This window comes from Entelurus aequoreus, linkage group LG22 (assembly GCF_033978785.1).
Source record: "Entelurus aequoreus isolate RoL-2023_Sb linkage group LG22, RoL_Eaeq_v1.1, whole genome shotgun sequence".
Taxonomy (NCBI): domain Eukaryota; kingdom Metazoa; phylum Chordata; class Actinopteri; order Syngnathiformes; family Syngnathidae; genus Entelurus; species Entelurus aequoreus.
This window is the reverse complement of record NC_084752.1, coordinates 22,626,193-22,641,943: the sequence shown is the minus strand read 5'-3', so window position 1 is coordinate 22,641,943 and position 15,751 is coordinate 22,626,193. Positions and strand designations below refer to the sequence as shown.

Here is a 15,751-nt window from a genome sequence, read left to right as displayed (position 1 = left end):
TGACTGGTGTGCTTGCTGGCAAATTTAACTTCAAAATATACCCCGACTGTACTTAAGATAAAACTGTTATCATGTTTTGAGCAAATAAATGACGTGCATACAAGTCGTTAAACATTTTTTGAGTAAAATTTCATTTCTGTCCAAATATTGGGCTCTTTTTTAATCTAATTTAAATTATGCAAGCAATTAATCTGATTTAAAATAATAATAATAATAATAATAATGTAACAGCACTATTAATACCACAAAAGGAATAACATGTCAACATTAATCTTGGTAAATGTTTGTTTAAGAAAACGCTTTGTTTGTTAAAACGCTTTCCAATGATTATGATGAACATTTTAATCTTTTGATAGCATTTATTTTTGTTAAAATGTTGATTGAGTCGAAACGAAAGTGTTGCTTAAGTCCCATTTATCTGTTTGTAACTATTTGAAGCTAGCTTGTTTGCTCACTCATAGAAAGATAAACAAAAGTGTGAGGTTGTTTCTTTTTGTGAGAGGAATTGATTTTGCTGTTAAAAAGATGTATAAGCACAAATACATTGTGCCACAATTTTGTAAACTTTATCATTTACTTAATGTGTCTCCTTCCTTGGCAGGCTGCCAAGTCGCGTTGACGGTACCGGCTTTGTGGTGTATGATGGCGCCGTGTTTTACAACAAGGAACGGACGCGCAATCTGGTCAAGTACGACCTGCGGACGCGCATTAAGAGCGGCGAGGCAGTGGTGGTCAATGCCAACTACCATGACACGTCGCCTTACCGCTGGGGAGGGAAGTCAGACATCGATCTGGCGGTGGATGAGAACGGCCTCTGGGTGATCTACTCCACTGAAGCCAATAATGGACGCATCGTGGTCAGCCAGGTAGCACAAATTAAACGCTGTGAGGGACAAGCTGCAGAAAACCACACGGTCGTCTCTCACCTTTTTCACCTCTTCCCTGCTCCTCAGGTGAACCCGTACACTTTGCGCTTCGAGGGCACGTGGGCCACCGGCTTCGACAAACGCGGGGCGAGCAATGCCTTCATGGCCTGTGGCGTGCTATATGCGGTGCGCTCAGTCTTCCAGGACGACGAGGGGCAGGCAGACGGAAGGGTCGGCAACGACATGGTGGTGTACGCCTATGACACCAGCCGGGGCCAGGAGCTGCCCGTTCAGATCCCGTTCCCCAACCCCTACCAGTACATCTCTTCCATAGACTACAACCCAAGAGACAACCAGTTGTATGTGTGGAATAACTACTACGTTTTGAGATATCCACTGCAGTTCACACCACCGCCACCCACTAAAGGTCTGTTGGATTGGTGTAACCGGACCCTTTGAGGAGTATAGAGAACTAAAATAAAGTTTTATATCCCCCCTAGGTCCCCTTTCTTCTCTAATGACAACTGTCCGCTCTTACACGGCAACAGTGGCATTGACTCCGGTGCGGCCATCAGCCTCCCACCCAGTGGGCATCAACCGTGGGCCCTTTGATCAGAGGCCAATCACAGCCATGGTGCCACTAACGCCTCGTCCCCCATTGCGTGTCCCCTTGGCTCCAGGGGCCCCCGGTCAAGTCGGTGGGTGTGAGGGTAGAGTGGCACGAGGCGTGCAGTGGCCCCCCACTCTGAAAGGGGAGACAGTCGAGAGGCCCTGCCCCAAAGGCTCGCTGGGTAAGTCAACCGTATGAATGTGCGTTTCTGTGTGTGTGTGTGTGTGTGTATCTTGTTTCCCATTGAAATGTAGTCACATGCCCCCTCTTTGAACTCCCCTTCACATGAGAGACAAGAAACAGTAGTTATTTTTTTTTTTTTAAGTCATGGCCCGTCAATTCTTCCTCTCGCTGCGCAGCTGTCTTCCTCATACCATCTCTCCCTCTGAGGGAAAGCGGACATTTTGTGTGTTGGTCTTTGTGCATCATTCTGATGCTGTTTTATGTGTAGAGTTTGTAGTATCGTTCCACTGCAGGATTCTTAACTGGGTTGCTGTTGTGTTCACTTAGAACAGGGGTCGGCAACCCAAAACGTTGAAAGAGCCATATTGGACCAAAAATACAAAAAAACTAATCTGTCTGGAGCCGCAGAAATTGAAAAAAGCCGCACATAAGTCTTATAATGAAGGCAACACATGACGTAAGTGCCTATATTAGCTATAATAATCTACTATCAAAATGACTATGTGTCGCAGGGTGAAGCAAATCTTCGTTGACAGAAATGTTGAAATGTAATATTTATTCTACACATTTAGAAACCATTAGTAAATCAGAGGCTACTCAGAAGGTGAGATAACTCATGGAAATGACTGGCTTAGAATGGCCAAAGGTATAGATGTGTGTGTCCAAGTTAAAGGAAACGGCAGGCTGTAATACATTTTGTAATAAATCTTATTTTAATAGATTTATTACAATCTTTGGCAAGCTAGGTAATGTTTGCTGTGGTCTGGAACAACATGGCACACAAACAACTATCTGAAATGCAGCCCATATTACATACAGATAATGTGTCATGAGACATGCAAAACTAAATTATATACAAAGAGGATAAAAGTAAAGGATATTAAATGAGCTCAAATATACCTACAAACGAGGCATAACGATGCAATATGTACATACAGCTAGCCTAAATAGCATGTTAGCATTGACTAGCTTGCAGTCACGCACTGACCAAATATGCCGGATTAGCACTCCAACAAGTCAATAACATCAACAAAGCTCACCTGTGTGCATGCACGCACAGCATGAAACTTCTGGTGGACAAAATGAGACAAAGAAGGAGTGGACGATTTTACATGCAAACAAACTGTTGCGTCACAGTCCACACTATGGTGAGTTCAAGAACCGCAGAAATTCGTAGGACAAAAGGGTGTTCACCAAATACTCTCATAAGTGAAGCATACACACAAACATATTAAACAGTGGGCTTTCTAACAAGTGGGAAGGTTTGTGTCATGTTTGTCCTCAAACAAAAAACATACCAAAACAAAAAAAACGTTTTTCCCCCATCTTTTTCCATTTTTAATCCTTTTTTAAAAATGCTCCAGAGAGCCACTAGGGCGGCACTAAAGAGCCGTGGGTTGCTAACCTCCGACTTACAACATCATTTGTAACTATCACATTAAAAGTAGTGCTGTCACATATTGACAGACTTAAATCACGGGATTGCTGTGGATTAATTTTGAATAATCACAATTAAATATCATTCATTTTTTATCTATAATATTGGTGTTTCCTTTTGCATGAGAAAAAGACTCAAGAAAAATGAGATTACAGTAGGAAGGAGATTCATTTGGCCCCATTCTTTGCGGTTTAGCTGACACATGAAACGTGATGAATTGGGGCTTGGACTACCCACTTTAGCTGCTAGATGACAGTAGAGTGTTGAATATCTTAAAAAGTATTTTGTGACAATTCCAACATTGACCACAGCGTCTGTTGTAATGTAGAGAGGCACTTTCCATCATTTTCAGCAGACTGCATTGCAAAATTATTGACCATTGTCTTCTTCTCACGCGAGACTCAAGAAAGATGAGAATACAGTAGGAAGGAGATTCATTTGGCCCCATTCTTTGCAGTTTAGCTGACACATGAAACGTGATGAATTGGGACTTGGACTACCCACTTTAGACGCGAGATGACAGTAGAGTGTTGAATATCTTAAAATGTGTTTTGTGACAATTCTAAGTTTGACCACAGCGTCTCATGTAATGTAGAGTGGCGCTTTCCATCATTTTCGGCAGACTGCATTGCAAAATGATTAACCATTGTCTTATTCTCACGCGAGACTCAAGAAAGATGAGAATACAGTAGGAAGGAGATTAATTTGGCCCCATTCTTTGCAGTTTAGCTGACACATGAAACGTGACGAATTGGGACTTGGACTACCCACTTTAGACGCGAGATGACAGTAGAGTGTTGAATATCTTTAAATGTGTTTTGTGACAATTCTAACTTTGACCACAGCGTCTCTTGTAATGTAGAGTGGCGCTTTCCATCATTTTCGGCAGACTGCATTGCAAAATGATTAACCATTGTCTTCTTCTCACGCGAGACTCAGGAAAGATGAGAATACAGTAGGAAGGAGATTCATTTGGCCCCATTCTTTGCAGTTTAGCTGACACATGAAACGTGACGAATTGGGACTTGGACTACCCACTTTAGACGCGAGATGACAGTAGAGTGTTGAATATCTTAAAATGTGTTTTGTGACAATTCTAACTTTGACCACAGCGTCTCTTGTAATGTAGAGTGGCGCTTTCCATCATTTTCGGCAGACTGCATTGCAAAATGATTAACCATTGTCTTCTTCTCACGCGAGACTCAGGAAAGATGAGAATACAGTAGGAAGGAGATTCATTTGGCCCCATTCTTTGCAGTTTAGCTGACACATGAAACGTGACGAATTGGGACTTGGACTACCCACTTTAGACGCGAGATGACAGTAGAGTGTTGAATATCTTAAAATGTGTTTTGGTGACAATTCCAACTTTGACCTCAGCGTCTCATGTAATGTAGAGTGGCGCTTTCCATCATTTTCGGCAGACTGCATTGCAAAATGATTAACCATTGTCTTCCTCTCATGCGAGAAGACTCGGGCCACATGAATCCCTTCCCTGTTGTATGTATGAAATAGCTTAAAGTGCATGTGTGACTACTCAAACAAAATATGTTGCAGTTACAATTGTTATCCAAATCAATAAAAATGATGCATCAATTTGATTTATCACTATGATTTTGGCTGCAGAAATAAAACGTTAATTGGCCTGTGTCACAGGAGGCTTTCTTTTTGACCATGTAAATCTTCTTCTGCAGGCATTGCATCCTACCTGTGTATGTTGTCTCCAGTGAGCTGGAGCTCCAGAGGGCCTGACCTCTCTAACTGTACCTCTCCCTGGGTCAGCCAGATTTCACAGAAGGTCAGTCACATAAACACACACCTCATGCAAATGACCCAAAAAGCAGTGAGTAAGCCACTTCCACTTTAAATGTCCAAAAAATTAAAAAAAATCACACTGTGGCCTCCCTCCAGATTAAAAGCGGAGAGAATGCAGCAAACATAGCCGGAGAACTGGTCAACCTGACCCGTGGGCGGATCTACGCAGGCGACGTTAGCATGTCTGTCAAGCTAATCGAACAACTGCTGGACATTTTGGACTCCCAGCTGCAAGCTTTGAGACCAGTCAATAAGGAGTCTGCGCCACGTAACTACAACAAGGTGAATTGCTTCCCAGATTCATGCTGATGTGTACTTGACCTTTTGTGGAAAAGAGGAGCTCAATGTCAGTGTGGATATTTGTAACGCAAATTGTGTTTGCTCTCCTTGCAGCTGCAGAAGAGGGAGCGCACATGCAGGGCTTATGTGCAGGTAATGGATGGATGGGCAGATGACAGAAATGTATTCTTCTTTCTGCAAATGGAAATGGGTTATACTTGTGTAGTGCTTTTCAATCTTCAAGGTACTTAAAGCGCTTTGACACTATTTCCACATTCACCCATTCACACACACATTCACACGCTGATGGCGGAAGCTGCCATGCAAGGTGCTAACCACGACCCATCAGGAGTTAAAGTTAAAGTACCAATGATTGTCACACACACACTAGGTGTGGTGAAATTATCCTCTGCATTTGACCCCTCACCCTTGATCACCCCCTGGGAGGTGAGAGGAGCAGTGAGCAGCAGCATTGGCTGCGCCTGGGAATCATTTTGGTGATTTAACCCCCAATTCCATCCCTTGATGCTGAGTGCCAAGCAGGGATGTCACTCTAACCACAAGGCCACTGAGCAGGTTGCAAGGGTGAAGTAGCTACCTCTGTTTGTTTATAGCTACCTCTTTTTGTTTATAATGGATATTTTCTGCTGGGTCTACTCTTTATTTTATGCTGCCCTTTTTGTTTCTGCAGCTGTTACATATACTGTAATATTGACATGGTAATTGGGATTTGTAAAATATTCTATATATTATATAAAAATATAATATAATATAATATTATAGTATATCAGTATATAATATATACTGTATATATAATATGTAAATATTACATATATGTTATATTTTATATTGCTACTTAGCTACATTTTTAGTCTACTTTATACCTGCATTATCCTTTTCATCCTTACACTTTCAATCCTTTGTAACTGAGCTACTGTGTGAACAATTTCCCTTGTGGATCACTAAAGTTTGTCTAAGTCCAAGTGTCAGGCTCAAGGACACAACGGACGTGACTAGGATGGTGAAAACTGGGCTCGAACCAGGAAACCCTCAAGTTGCTGGCACGGTCGCTCTACCACCAGAGCCACGTCTTCCCAAATTGTCAGATTTTTCCCAAGAAAAAAGTATTGGATAAATGGACTGAGAGATAGATTAAAACAGACACACAGGTGGCTGGCAGATAAATAATAGCCAGCCGTGGGCCATCAAGGATTTTGGACCCTGTGAAAAAATATTACTTTGTGCCCCGCCAAGAAACAAAGACTAATGTTTTACTATTTTCTAAAAATGATCTTACAATTACTTTTCTCCCTCTTACACCACCCCTGATGATAGCTGATCAGATATTGAGATTAGTAGATAGTCGAATAGATGCAAGATGGACAGACAGGAAGAGTAGACAAAAGAACAGATGGATTTATGATGGATAGACAGATGGACAACTAGACAGATGATTCAAGCTATTGACAATCAACCTAGGGCCAGATGGATTAATGGACGGCAGGAGAGATTAGTGATGGATGATTGAAAGGATCGGTGGATGGATGGATGGATTTATAGATAGATGAATAGATGGGTGGCTGGATGATGGACTGGACAGTCAATGAAGAGACGTTGATAGAATAATGGATGGACAATCAGACGAAAACACAAACAGGCTGTACCTTTCTCCTTATCAGGCCGTGGTCCAGACAGTAGATAACCTTTTGGGTCCTGAAGCCTTGGTGTCCTGGGCGGACATGAGCGGTCCTGACCAGTCCCGCTCTGCATCACTTCTGTTAGATGCAGTAGAGAAAGGAGCATTCCTATTGGCTAACAACCTTTATGAAGGCCGATTCAGTGACAGAGCACCAAACGTCGGTATGTCTTTTGTCTTTCTCTGAAAGCACCATACCTAAAAGAAAAATCAAAACAAAAATATAATTTCCACGTCTGTGTGTTTAGATCTGGAGGTGTATGTGCTAAACACAGAGGCAGACATACAGGACTTAACATTCCCGCACTCCTACGACAGTGACAGCATCCTGCAGATCTCAGCAGTGGCTCTGCAACAGTACAGTAATAATGGTATTACTCGTCTCAATATTAAAACTAACCGCAAATAAAAACGTTTACGGATACTTTTCCTCTCTTCATTGTACAGGCCAAGTGAAGCTGGTCCTCTCCTTGTATAAGAACTTGGGCTCCTTCCTGACGACACAGAACTCCACCCTGCGACTTGGATTTGGACTTGGCCAGGGGTCAGAAGTCAGGCGCCTGGTGGTCAACTCCCACGTCATCTCCGCTTCTGTGCACAGAGGCTCCAATAGAGTGTTCCTCTCTGAACCGGTGGTCTTCACTCTCAGACACCTGCAGGTCTGCTGTCTAATTCAATGCTGGCAACAACAAAAACTCTGTTTAACATCACTAAAGAGTTGTTCCTGTGTTGGGTGTCTGTTGTCTTTACAGCAGGATAACCACATTGGTCCCAACTGTTCTTTTTGGAATGCATCAGGGGTTTCTGGGAGTGGCAGGTGGTCCACACAAGGATGCCGCCTGTTACATACCAACAACACACATACAACCTGTGCCTGCAATCACTTGTCCAGCTATGCGGTCCTCATGACGTACAAACAACCTGCTGTAAGAAACACACTCCAAGTAAACATACAAATGCACAGAATGACTGGTACCTCGGTTTTGGTATACCCCACTTTCCGAATGATTTGGTTTTCTACAAAGATTTTCACCAAATGTTTTTGTATGTCGTCTCAGTTATCTTACGGCAAAACATTACACGCAACAAACAAATGTGTTTTGCATATTATTTTCTATGGGATAAATTGTTGCTGTTTTCAGACAACCTTTTCAAACGGCTTACTAACGAAAACCACTTTACTTGTATCATCATTGCCTTGCATAATGCATCCTTGTCACAAGTACTTAGTAGCTTGCGTGCATTTTGTTTATGACATGGTAGTGTCATTCATAACAACTACAACTGTGGGAACAGAATTAACATCTCTTATGTCTTTTTTTCATTAAACACGGTTGCTCTGAAAACCGCAGGATAGGGGTGATTACCCAGATCAAAAAGGCAGATTAAATTCTTACTTGTGGTAGTGTGGCATCACAATCCAGTCTTTTGCTCTTACTCACAAGAAGTTTATTAATAACCACTAAAAGATCTGTGAGAGACATGCTTCTAAAAACTGCAGGCTGTTTTGTCTCATACGAAATTCAATTGAAGTTGGATTCTATTTACTTTACACCTCAAGGATGCAATTTATGTTTGTCTGTGCCTGCATGTTGGTCTAGTCCGGTCCTTCTCAAATAGTTGGGCGGGTCCCCCTGGGGGGGCACGTGTGACCTCGGGGTACATGCTGTTTTCGCCGTACCAGAATAAGATGAAGCTTTTGTAGCACTAGGCTTCATTGTAACCATGCCGGGAGAGGAGGAAAAACCGGCGTGTTGTTTCCTTTAATGTCAATAAGCTTACAATGTTATGCAGAGCTATAACAAGTTTTTAGACAAATGATACTATTTAGTCACGGTGTGTGTGTGTATTTGTGAGGAGGAGAGGCGCAAAATATTTTGTTCTCCCTGGGGGGCGGGGGGGCATTACAGAAAATATTTGAGAAGCACTGGTCCAGTGCAAGGGGGTCCATAGTGTGGCCCAGGGGCCAGTTTCGGCCTGCAGCTTGTTACTAATTGTCCCTCGGCAGATCGTAAAAATGTAATTAATTAATTATTATTGAAATGTTATTAGTAATGCTGTCAAACGATACATTTTAAAAAATCAGATTAATCACACGTTTGAATTTGGATTAATCATGATTAATCACAAGTATTACTGGTAGTATACATTTGCTTGCATGGTTTCAATTAACGTCCAAAAAAACCTCCAATAATTGGTCACCGTGGAAGTCGCTTCCTAGCAGCTCCACTGTAGACACGGCACAAGAGCCAAGCGTGCAGGTTTAACAAAGTTTTAATGTGTTTTACAAGATTTTTCAAAGTCTTTTTCGGCATGTCGTGACGTTGCCGTCACTCCCAATCCTCTCTCTCCCTCTGCTCCCGACCGCTTACTGTTAAAGACAACAGATGATTAGATTAACACGTACCACCTGTGAAATCTAATCACCTGCCAGCTGTGTCTCGCCGTCAGCACATGCCCCGCCTCTGCCCGCTGGTGCTCGTCTTTAGTACCATGGACAGCGGCTGTGACTTTTCCTCTTACAGCAGTGGTCCCCAACCTTTTTGTAACTGCGGTCAACGCTTGATGCTTTTTTTTTTTTTTTTTGTCATAAAAAAAATACAATCATGTGTGCTTACGGACTGTATCCCTGCAGACTGTATTGATCTATATTAATATATAATGTAGGAACCAGAAATATTAATAACAGAAAGAAACAACCCTTTTGTGCGAATGAGTGTGAATGAGTGTAAATGGGGGAGGGAGGTTTTTTGGGTTGGTGCACTAATTGTAAGTGTATCTTGTGTTTTTTTATGTTGATTTAATTTTTAAAAAAATAAAAAAATAAATACAAATATTTATTTGTTATTTATTTCTTGTACCAATCGATCCACGGACCGGTACCGGGCCGTGGCCCGGTGGTTGGGGACCACTGTCCTACAGGCAGCGCTGACTGTACCCGCCCCCACAGTCATAAATGCAATTTTATTGTTCACATAGATAGAAGGTAAAGGAGCAAAATAAATTGGTAATTAATTTGCTTATATATGTGATGTAATATTTTTTGTGAATAATCAAATTTTTTCTGATTAATCGCATGAGTTACCTTGTTATTTTTGACAGCCCTAGTGATTAGATTGCACTGATTTTCTTTGTCACCTATAACACATGGCTAACGTAGATGTTTTGTTTAACTGGCTTAGCATATATTAATGTACATTAGCTGGCTTTTAGCATTTGTAATGTAAAAATGTATCAAAATGGCACTTACATCCTTTAATTTTACTAAATGCGGCCCTCGCTGGAAAAAGTTTGTGGTGAGCATGTCCACCGCACAGAGAGAGCAAAAGTTCAAATCCAAATCCCTGTTAAAATGTGTCTGTGTGGAGTTGCTTTTTCTCCCCATGCTTGCTTGGGGTTTTTTTTTCCGTGGACTCCGGCTCAAAAACATCCATGTAGCTTCCATATTATTCAAAATTGTGAAAGTGAGAATGACTACCAGTCCAAAGTGTTATAATGATAAATGGGTTATACTTGTATAGCGCTTTTCTACCTTCAAGGTACTCAAAGCGCTTTGACAGTATTTCCACATTTACCCATTCACACACTGATGGCGGGAGCTGCCATGCAAGGCGCTAACCAGCAGCCATCAGAGGCAAAGGGTGAAGTGTCTTGCCCAAGGACACAACGGACGTGACTAGGAAGGTAGAAGGTGGGGATTGAACCCCAGTAACCAGCCACTCTACCCACTTCGCCACGTCCCAGCCTTTTCCCCAAAGTCAGCAATGAGGGATTCCAGTTCTACTATAGCCTAGTGCAGTGGTCCCCAACCACCGGGGACCGATTGGTACCGGGCCGCACAAGAAATAAAAAAAGAAATAAAAAATTTTAAAAATATATATATATTTTTTTTTTTTCTATTAAATCAACATAAAAAACACAATATATACATTATATATCAATATAGATCAATACAGTCTGCAGGGATACAGTCCGTAAGCACACATGATTGTATTTCTTTATGACAAAAAAAAAAAAAAAATTAAAATGAAATACCATACCCCCCCAAACCACCACTGGGGACCACTGGCCTAGTGCACACTAACGGTGTAGAACATTTATGAATGTTAGTCAAGATGATCTTCTAACATGCTATGTCTTTTTGCTCTTAACAGTCTGGTGTGGGAGTGGAGGAACTTCTGGTCTATGTGGTCTCCTGGGTGGGCATCTCTGTGGCTCTGGTGTGTTTGGCCACCTGTCTTACTACCCTCTGCTGCCAGGGGGCACCCTGGCACACTGACCACAGCACCATCCACTGCAACTTGTGGGCCAACTTGCTCATCACTGAGCTTCTCTTCCTTGTTGGGGCTAACAAAACACAATACACGGTGAGTTCCTATTTACTATACCTGAAACCATAAATCATTTTTGTTGTGTCATGTTTTTCTAACACATGTATATTTGCAGGTGGTGTGTTCCATCATTGCTGGCCTGCTGCATTTCTCCTTGCTCTCTGTGTTCTGCTGGTTGTGTTTGGAAGGAGTCGAGTTGTACATTTTGCAGCGGGAGGTGTTCGAGGCACGGAACTCCAGGAGGAAGTATTTCTACCTTAGTGGCTACTCTGTACCCGGGCTGGTGGTGGCTGTGTCGGCAGCCATTGACTTCAGAGGCTACGGCTCAAAAACTGCGTATGTTGATGAAAACTGTGAAATGCATGTTCTTATTTACATATATTTGATAACAAAAGACTGTTCAGATCTATTAAGATCCAATAAACAAGTGCTAAAGAGCAAAAAGTAAAAAATTGTGAGTATTGTTAGTGGGTGTGTCGCTGTTGATCTACGAAGACTGCATGTACTATTGATTAGAAGTATAAAAGTGGGGCTGTGTTTGTTTTTGTTATTGTGTTTGAATGTCCAGCTGCTGGCTGAGAACCGACAATTACTTCATTTGGAGTTTCCTTGGACCTGTGGGTGTAATTATCACGGTAAGAGTTCTCACATCCCATCGACCTTCTCCCCCTATACGGCACCCCTGCCACTAGATAGTGAGTTTAATTATGTATTTATGACTACAAAGTATTTACAGTGTTCACTCTGTGTTGTCCTCAGATCAACCTTATTATCTTAGTGATGACCTTACATAAAATGCACAGCACCGCCGCCCTGAAGCCGGACTCCAGTCGCCATGACAACTTAAGGTTAGTAATTGAGCGTCAATTTCTACACTGTTAAAAATCTCAGTACTTTTTTAGGGATGGGAATTGATCAAATTTTCCGGTTCCGATTCCAATTTCGATTTTGCTTAAGGATTCGGTTCCTTATCCGTTCTCTTATCGATTGTTATTTGGAAATAAAGAAAACAAAAATGTTGTTTAGTTTAAAAGTAGCATGACTGTCACGAGCTTGGAGGCAGCTCTGCCGACGTGACCCCAAGATACGGTGAGTAAAAAGAATGGAATATAAACAGAAAACACACTCACAGTGGGAAAAAGAACAAAAGAAGGCGAGTGCAGCTAAAAAGGGCACAAGACACGGAACTTATTTTTGGAAACAAAAAAACACTCCAAACATTAGGCGAATAGCATAGCAGTAATCCGACCGACACTGAAATAGGAGACTGATTGGCAAACGGGTATAGGTCTGTCCTGGTTGCCAATCAATGCCAGGTGTGGGAGCCAGTACACAGTGGACAGACAGAGGAAGTGAAACTACAAAGTACAATTACTGGACAGGAACTTAAACGCCACACAAACGGGAAAAATAACACAAGTCCAAAACAGTCACACAGGTATGACAATGACCTTACAAAGCCTATAGTGAGGTCTTAAGAGGAACATATGTAGCATAAAAAATAACTTAAAAAATAAAATAATTGCAGTATAAGAAATAAATATTATTGTGTAGAACTTAACAAAATAAAACATGTTGAAATTACACAATAATGTTACATCTAGTAACGTTTTCAACACTTTTAAGAATCATTGTCATCTCCCTTTAAAATATACTGGTGAAACTCAAAAAAGCAAAGGCTTGCTTAGATTTATCGGAGTGGTTCAACATTCATTTATAGTTATTGCATGCGGTGTGTTCAAATGTGTCAGCAATTTGCTTGTTCGTCCTCCTTTTGATGAAATAGCTACCTTGCAATTACTTCAAGTATGGCTGATGCAATCTTTTCTGGTAAAATGTAGCCGCACTTTAGAGTGTTTCCACGGCCTGGGCGCCATGTTGCTGCCTGCCGTCACTTTGCACATTGCAGAATAACGTAATTCCCGCCCACTGGAATTGTGAAGAGAATCGTTGAAAAAATGGCAAGCGATTCCAAGGAACTGATACAGTGGTTTTCGATTTCCATTCCTATAGATTTTACGATAAAAAACTGGCAGCTAAGTCGCCAGAATTTTACTGTAAAAGTAAGTGGTATTGCCGTCTTTCAATTTACAGTATTGCACTGTAAAAAGGAAGACTGTAGATTTTACTGTGCAGTCAAAGTGTTTGATAACGGAGCAGCTCTGTTTTATTTGCTTTAGTTTATTTCACAAACAGACATATTTACTTTGGAAGAGAAAGAGTCAAAGCTTTTGAATCATGAAAATAAACACATCTTGTACCCAACAAAATGAAAATTAAATGCGTGACATAATTTGAGCTACATACTGTATAGCCTTAAACTACAGCATGAGCATGATAGTAAAACAGAAACATGCTTAAAAAACTTAATATATGTGTTTATCAAAAATGATATCCTGAATGCAAACACTTGACACAATGATGTGGCTGTTTTCACTTTAAATGAGAAATGATGAGTGCAATACCTGAGATCCTCAGGTTTAAGTGAAAGGTAGCTTTAAAGCGGGGGTCAGCAACCAGAGTCTCTTGAGCCGCATGCGGCTCTTTAGCACCGCCCGAGTGGCTCCCTGAAGCATTTAAAAAAAAAAAGGATTACAAATGGAAAACGATGGGGGTAAAATATTTTTTTCGTTTTAGTATGGTTTTTGTTTGAGGACAAACATGACACAAACCTTCCCACTTGTTAGAAAGCCACCTGTTTAATATGTTTGTGTGTATGCTTCACTGATGAGGGTATTTGGTGAACACCGTTTTGTCCTACTAATTTCGGCGGTTCTTGAACTCACCATAGTGTGGACTGTGACGCAACAGTTTGTTTACATGTAAAATATTCCACTCCTTCTTTGTCTCATTTTGTCCACCAAAAGTTTCATACTGTGCGTGAATGCACAATGGTGAGCTTTGTTGATGTTATTGACTTGTTGGAGTGCTAGACAGGCATATTTGGTCAGTGCATGACTGCAACCTAATCAATGCTAATATGCTATTTAGGCTAGCTGTATGTACATATTGCATCATTATGCCTCATTTGTAGGTATATTTGAGCTCATTTAATTTCCTTTACTTTAATCCTCTTTGTATTTAATTTATATGTGCATGTCTCATGACACATTATCTGTATGTAATATTGGCTGCATTTGTCGTAGTTGTTTGTGTGCCATGTTGTTCCAGACCACAGCAAACGCTATCTAGCCTGCCAAAGATTGTGATAAATCTATTAAAAGAACACACCCTGCCGTTTCCTTTAACTTGGACACACACATCTATACTTTTGGCCATTAAAAGCCAGTAATTTACAGGAGTTATCTCACCTTCTGAGTAGCCTCTGATTTACTAATGGTTTCTAATGTTGTAAAAATGTGTAGAATGAATATAACATTTCAACATTTCTGTCAACAAAGATCTGCTTCAGCCTGCGACTCATAGTCATTTTGATAGTAGGCTATTATAGCTAATATAGAGACTATCGTCATGTGTTGCCTTCATTATAAGACTTATATACAGCTTTTCATTTTTTGCGGCTCCAGACAGATTAGTTTTTTGTATTTTTGGTCCAATATGGCTCTTTCAATGTTTTGAGTTGCCGACTTCTCCTTTAAAGGCTACTATTTCTCCTTACTAGGTCAATAACAAGGCACAGTACATTTGCACCTCTTGTTGATGTGCCTATAATGTCATTAAATCAACACATCAAAATTAGGTGTGTAACAATACATGTATTTGTTAAGCGTACCAAATCCCCACGCAGTAAACTTTAATTAGAAAGTAACAGGCAGTGTTTTGTGCGTCATACTCGGCAAATCCAATACAAGCGGCCGCTAAAGGCGACGCGGAGTGGAGATCCAGACGCTTAGGGCACATCCACAAGCATTAAAGCAGTCATAAAAAAGAGGAGGTATGGAAGCTGGCCCAGGAGCACTTCCACAAGCATGCATCCCAGCTTTTGATAGCGAATGCCAAGGCGACAGAGCATGCAGACCCTCTTCTTTAGTTTAGCAATACTTATCCTTTCTGGGGAAATGCGTAAACCAGGCATGTCTAATGTGCGGCCCGAGGACCATTTACAGCACACAGCTTGTTTATGTTGGCCTGCGGCATATTGCGGAAATATAATAATCAAAGAGAAATAGAAATAGAATGATCGTGCAAAAAGACATAATTTAACGTGAAGGAACTGATTAATAATCAATAACAACACAGCCTCTTAAAGAAATTATACATTTAGAAGTTGAAAACTTGTACAGCCTTGACAGATAAAGACAAGAAGTCAAGAGAGAAGCATTAAGGTGGCATTGTTCAGCTACAAGATGTAAATAGTAATGCTGCACCGCACCAAATAAAGAACTTTACTAAAATGTTAATAATCATTCACTCTTGCACTTACATGCATTGTTTCACTTTCCTATAAACGAAAGCTTGTTAAAAAAGAAACTTTTGTAAATTCAGGTATAGTATAACATTCATCTATTTACATTGTTTTCAAGTATTGTATTTATTTAAGAAATACCTGCTAATAGTTTTTGTCATTTTAAA

The 15,751-nt window shown here is 40.9% G+C and overlaps 1 protein-coding gene across 5 annotated transcripts in view; it reads left to right on the top strand.

Moving 5' to 3' along the window:
• The window catches only part of LOC133639542 (adhesion G protein-coupled receptor L1-like), a 91,096-nt gene that overhangs the window by 55,260 nt on the left and 20,085 nt on the right, over positions 1-15,751 (top strand). For 4 of the 5 annotated variants that reach the window (XM_062032924.1, XM_062032926.1, XM_062032925.1 and 1 more), the window contains 14 exons: positions 602-866; positions 954-1,293; positions 1,367-1,657; positions 4,792-4,895; positions 5,009-5,194; positions 5,306-5,344; positions 6,871-7,051; positions 7,136-7,258; positions 7,335-7,546; positions 7,640-7,813; positions 11,042-11,254; positions 11,334-11,554; positions 11,787-11,853; positions 11,978-12,066. In XM_062032924.1, the coding sequence (XP_061888908.1) occupies positions 602-866; positions 954-1,293; positions 1,367-1,657; positions 4,792-4,895; positions 5,009-5,194; positions 5,306-5,344; positions 6,871-7,051; positions 7,136-7,258; positions 7,335-7,546; positions 7,640-7,813; positions 11,042-11,254; positions 11,334-11,554; positions 11,787-11,853; positions 11,978-12,066 (2,505 nt within the window). The remainder of the gene's footprint in view (positions 1-601; positions 867-953; positions 1,294-1,366; positions 1,658-4,791; positions 4,896-5,008; positions 5,195-5,305; positions 5,345-6,870; positions 7,052-7,135; positions 7,259-7,334; positions 7,547-7,639; positions 7,814-11,041; positions 11,255-11,333; positions 11,555-11,786; positions 11,854-11,977; positions 12,067-15,751) is intronic. The other variant, XM_062032923.1, reaches the window with a different exon arrangement.